The sequence below is a fragment of the Sander vitreus genome, chromosome 9, assembly GCF_031162955.1.
Source record: "Sander vitreus isolate 19-12246 chromosome 9, sanVit1, whole genome shotgun sequence".
Classification (NCBI taxonomy): domain Eukaryota; kingdom Metazoa; phylum Chordata; class Actinopteri; order Perciformes; family Percidae; genus Sander; species Sander vitreus.
In genome coordinates this window covers 18,165,832-18,175,462 of record NC_135863.1, presented here as the reverse complement: position 1 = coordinate 18,175,462, position 9,631 = coordinate 18,165,832, and the positions used below count along the sequence as shown (strand labels likewise).

The window sequence follows — 9,631 nt, the reverse complement described above, 5'->3', positions numbered from 1 at the left end:
CTGTGAAGTAGATGGATGGACTATGCAGGATCACAAAGAAGGTCACTATTTGCTAGTTCCTTTTAAGGAAAACACAGCCTTGACTCGGGACACAAGGGGGGTAGGTGGGGAGCAACATTCCCTTGGAGAGTTGATTTGTAACGCATGTCTTTGCAGAGCAGTGGGGGCGACGGTCAATTGTTAAAACACCGCCCCGCTTGGCTACCCCGTGCTACAAAACGCGCAGAGCTGATAGGCTGGGCGGCGAGGTGACGTCACCTGGGAAGCACTTTGGAAGCACTTGGGTTTCTAGCCAGGATCAGCCTGCTGTTACTCATGTAGCTAGTGGTCTGGGAAGTTGTTGCCCAACTGTCGACACATTTTTTTTTCTGAGACTTCAACAATAGCTAGTTGTTGCGAGTTTCCACATTTTTTTACTCTACACATCGTAGCGACACAATGTCTTTCGTCCCGGGACAGCCGTTGACTGCTGTTGTGGTAAGTTTGGGAGTAGGGCTGTGTCCATTCAACGGGTCTCTATTGTTCGGCTTCTGGTCCGACGTTAACGTGAAACCGTATCAGTACAAAACTCTGAATATACTAACTTTAATGTTAGTCATAATGCGCTCACTAACGTTAGCTGGCTACATTAACATTAATTTCTTTGTTTAGCCAAAGTGCTACACAACAAAGCTAGTCGTCACTCGCATCTCCATGGTCAAACCAGCCGCCCCTAAAGTTGAGGGGCACCCATGTTCTGACCATTACGGTAAATGCATTGAAAGGGAGCGAGCTCACAGGGAGACCTAGAGACTGTTCTGTCAGCTTTCTCACTTTACAAAGAAAAGTGTTGCAGTATAAAAGTCTTAACTGAAGAAGCTATCAAATCTTAATGCTAGCACACCACATACAATTTATCAAACAGCGCCGGGCTTGTCTTGACAAATCACTCTTTTACAGATCGGCGTCACCATCGGTGTGATTCAGTCTCCCTGCTTGACTTTAATGCAAAGTTACGGAATATAAAGTGCAGTTGGATTACATCGTTTGGTTGTGGTGATTTCAAATGAAGTCTGACTTGTTAACATTGCAAACAGATATTTATGATTAGGCCAAAGAGGTGGTAGATATAACTGGGGTAGAAGGGAGTTTGTCAGGTCAGAGTCGCGAAGATTTCATGTGAGGGGTGGGGAGCAGGTAAGTGTTGAGAAACATGCAGGTTAACTTCCTCATGGTGTGGCATCCACTATCAGTAAAAGGACTATTAAGTTTGTATATCATGGGTGTTTAACGTTATAGTTGGAAAGTGCTTAGACAATTTATACAATCAGGAATACTTCCAGCCAGACAAGGCTTAACTATCAAAGAAATTATTTATTATAGCCTGACTAATGCTGTATTATTGAAGCTGATACTGAAATTGATATTTTAAGAGTTATATTAGCCAATGTAATACAAAATATCAGCCAGTATTCATATTTTTATATTTATATTTACATTTTTTTTTATTATAAATATCGCTTACATTTAGTTATCAAAGAGTTGTGACCACGGTATTTACTGAGTGGGACACTTAAAGGGATGGTTCGAAGTAATTTCACCCTAGGGTCCTTTGCACCATCACCTCGAGCCAAACACCCCCCCCAGAAGGTTTTTTCCCTTGGTCTAACATTGGGCGAGTTGGCGCTATCAGCCGAATGGCTTAGTGCAGGCGCTAATGGAACCAAAGGTGTATCTCGAAAATTACCCCACTAATAATTCCCAGAATGGTACCAAACTTCTACAGTAGTACAAATAGGTTCTCTGCTGCTACCGCTGCTAGCTATCGCTCCGATTCTCCTCCATTAGTTGTAGCTCCTCGTCCGTGTATTCAGGCTCTAATAGGTACGGGCGACCTTCGAAATTGAGCCATTCATCATCGCGTTCAATGCTAACCTCAAACTCTGCAGTTTCGTTGATCTCTTCTTCTGTTCTCTCGCTTCTTGCTCCTTCTTCACTACTTTACCGGTAGTCAATAGATGTTGTGCTCTGTGCGGGATCTTGCGCGATCACCTGGTGTTGCTGCAAAAGTTTTTTGGTATATCCAAAGTTTTTAATTATTTTTTCCGAAGTGTTTACAACTTAGTGTTAAACTGCTCATATTATGCTTTTAGTTTTTTCCATTTCCTTTATTGTATTATATATCTTTTTTGTGCACGTTATAGGTTTACAAAGTGAAAAAGCCCAAAGTCCACCCCAAAGGGACTTACCATCTCCAACAGAAAACACTGTTCACAAACTGCTCCAAATTAGACTGCTCTATTGTAGTCCAGCCTTTACTTCCGTGACGAACGTGCGTCACTTTGTAACACACGTTCTAATGCTCGCCTAGCTGCTAGCATGACACATGCTCTGCAGCTGACTAGCTAGCAGTACTTACTGCGCATGTGCCACTCCCAACAAAGATGGAACAGAAGTGAGATGCTTCACTCTGTAGCTAAAACAGAGAGCTCAACACAGTGAAAAGAGGAGCTGCAGCAATGTGCAGTACAACAAATATATGAACCTGAAAATGAACATAATATGAGCACTTTAACTAATAATTGTTGCAAACTGGTACTACCAACAAAATATTAGTGCATTCCTGGAACTAGGCGTCTTGGATATACCAAAAAACTTTTTCAGCAACACAGGGTGATCCCGCACAGAGCACAACATCTATTGGAAGCGGTAGCATCAGAGAGTAGAAGCCATAAGGCAAGTGTTATTTAAATAAAGTCCTGGTGTACTTACAAACTTTCCAATCCATCGTTTTATGAGTACAGAACCTATTTGTACTACTGTAGAAGTTTGGTACCATTACCGTAAATAGCGCCTGCACTAAGCCATTCGGCTGATAGCGCTAACTCGCCCAATGTTCGACCAAGGGAAAAAACCTTCCTGGGGGGGTGTTTGGCTCAAGGTCATGGTGCAAAGGACCCTAGGGTGAAATTACTCCAAACCATCCCTTTTAACATTAGAAGCTTGTCAGAGCTCCCTGGTTGAAAAACTATGAAATGAAGACACTCTTTCTAAATGACCTCAAACGTATTTTGGCCATTTTCTTGTTGGCTGACATGTACATACTGATATATCTGCAATAGACTAATATCAGCAAATATATTGACATGCCCAATTTATTGGTTTAATATAAATACCCAATAATACTAACATGATTTAATTAAACGTTGTTCCCTTTGGGTCCACATATAGCAATGGGTCTATTTGTAAACTACTAGTGTCGTATTTATAGCATAATTTTTTGGTGCTAGAAGCTATAAGCTTAAACTATAAGCCTGACTGGTGCTCTACCAGCCAGGCTTATACACCTCTTTTTATTGGAAGAGAAAAATATGTTGCCGGCAAGTCCTGACTGACTGACATCGTATTAACAACGTTCCAGACATCCTCAGACTTCTTTGTAACGGCCACCCCACTCAGTGAATGTCTGGTTATTCATCCCCACACACACAAGCAGTCTTTGTGTTGAGGAGTGTTGTAAGGAGTGCTACTGTCAGAGTCATCCATCCGTCTGGTTAGTGACCGTGCAGCTGCTTGTCAGTGTCAAGGGCAGGGCTGCTCTAATAAAGTCTGTTCCAGTGTGGACTTCCATAAGTAGGGAACAGCCTCTCAAACCCACCATTTGTCATGCATTGCAACTTGGTTTCCCTCCTTTTCTTTTGCATTTGCACATTATTTTCAAAACTGTTGCACTTCATTATTATTTACTGACATCATCTGTTGTGTAAATGAGTGTGCATGCACATGTTAAATTACCACGAACAGTGAAGTTCATGTTGCAGTTAAGGTTAATGACAGTTACCACATAAGAACACCTAGTAATATTTGTGCTTTTATTTATTTTGAGACAAATAAATAACTACAGTTTGGAAGTGATTGGTTTTATGTCTGTAAGCCAGTATCCAAAGTCAGCTGTTTTCCTGATCAGGGGCTTGTCATTATAAAACAGTAGTTATAAACTAATGAATAGGATTGGGCATCGAGAACAGATTCCTACTTGGAATCGTTTCAAAAATTACGATTCCAGTAGAATCGTTTCTTTATTGGAATCGTTTGGAGGATTTGGTTTCAAATCTGATCATGGGTTCCAAATTTAACATACGCAAGTTTTGGTTTCTGAAGCGGCCAGGCGCTTATTGTGTTGCAGCCTTGGAGCACAGTAAGCGGAGCTCTAGTGTGGCTTTATTTTACCTTGGAAAAAGCCCTGTAAAACTGCAAACCACCATTGAATCAAAATAAAACTTTCCTCTTATTTGTGAAATAAGCATGTGACCCGTTTCAATTCCACCCCTCAAAGAATCGCAATTGGAATCAGAATCGTTAAAATCCAAACGATGCCCAACCCTACTAATGAATGCATTTTGTGTGTCAGGGTTTATAAATTGGCCAAATAGTCAGTCCCTCCAGGATTTCGTGGCCTTTTTTGAGATTGTTGCGGCCCAAAATGCCTGATTTTGCGGGAGCTTTTGTAAAAAATTTCGATAAAAGTTGCGATATCTTTTGTATGTTGCAATGAAGTTGCGGAAGACAGTAAAAGTTGCAATTTTTTAATGTTTTTTATTATTATTGTTCTTTAAAAATAAAAAGGAAACTTGTTTTGGGGAGAATAAAACTACTCTGAGCTGAGTTTTCCTAGTAACCAAAAAGGCTCAAGATGCTGCAAATGTTGGTATAATATGAAAATGGCTGGTGGATTTAAGACAAAAATGAATAATGTATTGAATGAATCAAATTTGAACATATGTGTGTCAGTGGCTTGTTGATCTTTACATTGTTTGTTAGTTAATTTCCTAACCTGGCCTGGGCCACACATTCACACGGTTTGATAAAGTACTTACTGGACTTTAACTTATCATTGCTCTTACAATAACGAGAGTAGCTGTCCTCAATTTAGGTCATCGTGTCGTCTCATCTCCTTTTTTTCCTGCATCCACGTACGTGTGTTGTTTGTTTGTGTGTGTGCGTGCAAGTGTCAGTCGCGGGGGGAACGGAGCAGCAGCCCCGCCCGCTGCAGATAGCCGACAGGATTGAAACGGCAGCGACTTTAGAGTAAAAAATCGTTACAGCGTACATTGATGTTAAAATGTATACAGGTTGGCAGGACGGTCTGAAATGTTTTGCACGGTTTTTCGCTGTCGCCTACGTTTTATTGGTAAATGTGAGATTTTGGAGTCACATAGGTCTTGTCTTCATATCACAAACAAGGAAATGATCAACCCGTTCTCACTCCCGCTTGGTCATTGGCTCTCAGAGTGCACGTGGGACTGCTGGGATTGGTTGAAGTCGCGGGAAACTTCAGGTTATTGGTCAAAGTTGTGGTGATTTGTCAAAGTTGCGAGTCACACCAAATTCGCGGTGATTGGTTGAATTTGCGTGAATTGGCGCAATCACGACATCGCGAAATCCTGGAGGGACTGAGTAATGCTCTATGTAGATGGATCTGATTTAGTTTTTTTTCTTCTTCTGTTGAACAGCAACGAATTCAGATCCAGAAGTTGCGGCAGGGAGAAAATCTCATCCTGGGATTCAGCATCGGAGGAGGGATAGACCAGGACCCTGGACAGAACCCCTTCTCTGATGACAAGACTGACAAAGTAAGTGTGTGTGTGAGATAGCGACATGTCTTTATTTATGAAGTCATTATCGATATCTGACATTTTTGTGCTCAATTATTCAAAATCAAACGGTAAAAGGTCAAACTGATGTTCAACCCATTAAGTCAAATACATGTTAAGTATTTTACCTAAACTAAATCCTGTGATTCTCAATGAATTTTTCATTTGTTATCCATAGTTGGGCATTCAAAAATACACAAGGACAATTCAAAATACACAAAGATAATACAACAGAGAGAAATCCATAAAAGCCGTAACAAAGTTAAGTTAAAGATAAATGGTAATAGTGAAATACCTGTTGTCTTCTTCTGTTCCTGATCACATATCTGACCTGTTGAAGCACAGTGGTACTAGAGCAGTACTCTGGTGAGCTATAAATGAGGGACAAGCCTGAACACATTACCTGCAGCCTCAGGTGGGAACAAACCAGACTCGCCTTACTGATGTCATAGAGAGGAATACTGCAGGTTTACACAGAGTCGTGTCTGACATGCTGACTGTATACAGTGTGAGCTGGAGAGATGGAAATGTGCCAACTGATGCCAGGCACAGATATCTTGTTACGGGGGAATAATAAGTTTAGATATTGGCCTCTACCTTTTGACCTTTCAGGCTTTCCTTTAGATATTCTTGACATGTTTATGAGCATTATTGGAAAATTCCCACAGAGCTGTGCGTGTGCTCTTATCTCACAATACCACTGAACACAAAGAACAATAGGCTTCTGTCTCATTTTGTTTAAGTATTGGTTTCGCAAAGTGCTGAAAATGACCGATTAATTACGATTAATCGTGTAAGTCATCATCAAGCGCACATGCCAAGAATATGTTGGTTCCAGCTTCTCAAATGTGAGTATTTGCTGTGTTTTGTGTTTTATTTTATTGTTATTTTAGTATCTTTGACTTTGAAACAAGCAATTTCTGACGGACATTTCTCACTAAACGACGACAAGCGAGTGACCGAGGAAATAATTGGCAGATTAATCCCAAATAATGCTAAGTTGCAGTCCTAGTTCTGGAGTTTTTGTGGTTTATGTGCTGGGTATTAGAAGGCACTTTTAAAAATAGAATCATGAATCAGCATTATACTCTTTTATTGACTCAAGACAGTTATTGCATCTTGTATAAAATGTCAACCGATCATCTTCATTGGCTGAATTTGCCCTCATTAAAATGAATGCCGTCTTTGTTTGTTTGTTTGTAATAGTTAAAGGTTACAGAAAAAAAAATATATTTTAATCAGGATCATAAAATAAAAATGAAACCATGTGTTACTTTCACAATGTTAATACTATTCAGTATTTTCCCAGACATACACTCTGATGGTTTTGGCAATTGACTTACCCAAGTTTGTGCTACCAATTGAATTCAATAGATGTAATTAATAATAATAATCCAAGAATTATGATTATCAAACCAAAGAGACTATATTATACTACAGTATTTGTTAAATGTTGTCCTTTCATATTTTCGAGGTGCCCCTTTCTTAATTGGTTTGATGTTTATAGATCTGTATCTGTCTGTATTTCTTATGTTATCGATCATATGGAATAGGGAATGTATTTGTTATTGTCCAAAGGGCATCTATGTGACCAGGATAACACCCGGAGGACCAGCAGACGCGGCAGGCTTGAGGATGGGAGACAAACTAATGCAGGTGTGTGTAGTGAAACAGAGATTTGATCTACATCCACAAGATGGCACCATGTGTACACTAGAGAGTCAGATAGGCGCCGTGCTCACCTACTGGTGATCAACTCAAATTAGAGAAAATGGCTTCAGCTTTTCTGAAACAAAATCCGTTTCTTCCTCCCAGGTGAACGGCTGGGATATGACCATGGTGACCCACGACCAGGCTCGTAAAAGACTAACAAAGAAGAACGAGGACGTGGTGCGGCTACTGGTAACCAGGAAGTCGTTGGAGGAGGCTGTCAAACAATCTATGGGCAGTTTCCCCAGGCAGTGATGTAGTGGCACTACTTACAACCACAGACTAATGCAATACCCAAGACCCAACAATCTCATACACTGAGACTCCCACAAATTCAGATGATGTCACCGTGGCCTTTAGAACTATGTCAATGCAAAAATGTTAAGGAGACCACATCAGATCGTTTAATATTTAGGTGATTTATCCAGATGCCTGGGTCTGCACGGGATAGTCATTGGACAAAGAGATGGTGCTCTTTCTTTCCAAACACACTCATACTCATCTCAAAGTTATCTGCTTTACTTTTTATATATCTTTCTAGCATATCCTTGTGAAATTTGGACCAATTTTGGACCTTTTTTTTTTTTTTAGATCTACAGGGCTTAAATACATTTAATCCAAATCTGTTCTCGAATTAAATGAAGAATTCAACGTGAGACAGAGAGTCGTCTTTAGATCCACCTTTGGCATCCAATTATTGCCGAAAATTAAAAATTAACTTTTTTTGCCCATTTTTAGAATGTTGCTGTATGAAAAGTATTAAGGATAAAAAAAAGATGAACAGTTTAGGCAGATATTCATCATTATTACTATAATTTGGATTTTTGAACAACGGTGAGCTGTAATGAGTTTTCTGAAGACCGTTTTTCATAAAATAATGCTTCCGTATCTCTCTGCTACACAGCTACATCATTGTTAAAGCTACATTGTGTAAGAATTTCTTCTTCGGAATGGAAGAATTCCTTCCATTCCGATCGCATTTTAACTCCTACGGTGGCCGTATTATTCCGAGAAGTACGATTTGTCCGTGAGTGTTCCTTCCAGTGTAATCATAGTTTTACGTTTTAGTTATTTTGGTACCATTTCATTGCTAACATCAGCTATCAGTTTCCCAAACATATGCAAGCTAATGTTAGTAAAGTATCAGCATGATCCTCCATCTTCAACAGGCTTTCAAATCTGCCGTAAAGTCCTTCTTTGGCTAATGTATTTTAAATATGTAGGCACAACATGGCTGCATACATACTAGCAACTCGCTTGTATGTACTCTGAATGATTCTGAATGACAGATTCTACGCTTACGAGAATACTTTGATTAGTTGGTGGAAGTAATTACACATGAATGAGCACATATTTGTGAAACAAAGTTTTTTTTTTTTGTTAAGAATCAACTCAAAACATTACACAATGGAGCTTTAAATAGATTTTAGCACAGCCTTCTTGATTCATTCCTGCTTTGGAGATATTTGCCAAATGTCCTCAATCCATGCTTGATACGAGTTCTTAGGGAGCAATCATAGTCTTTGATCCTTTTTGCCTACAGCTGACCAAAGTTGGTCTTGATACATCGAGATTAGGGGTGGCGCGAACCGTTCGGTCCGCTTGTCTCGGTTCGGAGCGTTGTGTGCATCGCACGGTTCGACGCATGCGCAATGTAGCCTCGTGCCCGTATGTGACCTCAGACAGTGTGTTTCCCTTTCGCACGAAAGAAGAGGTGTGGACAAGTTACCAACAAAACGTACAGCGAAAGACCGTGCGAAACATTTCAGACCGTCCTGCCAACCTGTATACATTTAAACATCAATGTACGCTGCGTTTTTTCACTCTAAGCGGCTGCTGTTTAAATCCTGTCGGCTCTCTGCAGTGGGCGGGGCTGCTTAGTTCCCCCCACGACACACATATATACATACATACATACATACATACATACATATACACACACGGTGGATGCAGGAAAAAACGGAGATGAGACGTACAGGATGACCTTTCATATTCTTTGCCAAATAAATGAAAAACTTGTTGAAATCATCAGTCTTCCCTCTTGCTGTATCAAAATCTCACCTAGCTTTCCTCAGATGTCCCAATAATGTGCTTAAAGTCAAGTCAAATTCAGTTTGTGCATGATTACATGATATAACTATTTTTTAATAGTGTATCCTACATTGTGGATAATTAAGCTAAATATCATATGCTGAAGTATATTTCTGGAGTGTTAAAGATTAAAAGAAAAAATACCAAGATCCGTACAGAACCGAAAACCGTGATCCTAAAACCGTGATACGAACCGA

General features: G+C 40.0%; 1 protein-coding gene across 1 annotated transcript; it reads left to right on the top strand.

Moving 5' to 3' along the window:
* Positions 1-263: 263 nt before the first annotated feature.
* tax1bp3 (Tax1 (human T-cell leukemia virus type I) binding protein 3) lies at positions 264-8,725 on the top strand. The gene is made up of 4 exons (XM_078259025.1): positions 264-477; positions 5,493-5,612; positions 7,212-7,289; positions 7,449-8,725. Exons 1-4 carry the CDS (start codon positions 439-441, stop codon positions 7,596-7,598), a joined length of 387 nt encoding a protein of 128 aa, XP_078115151.1. The 5' UTR covers positions 264-438; the 3' UTR covers positions 7,599-8,725.
* Positions 8,726-9,631: the final 906 nt, after the last annotated feature.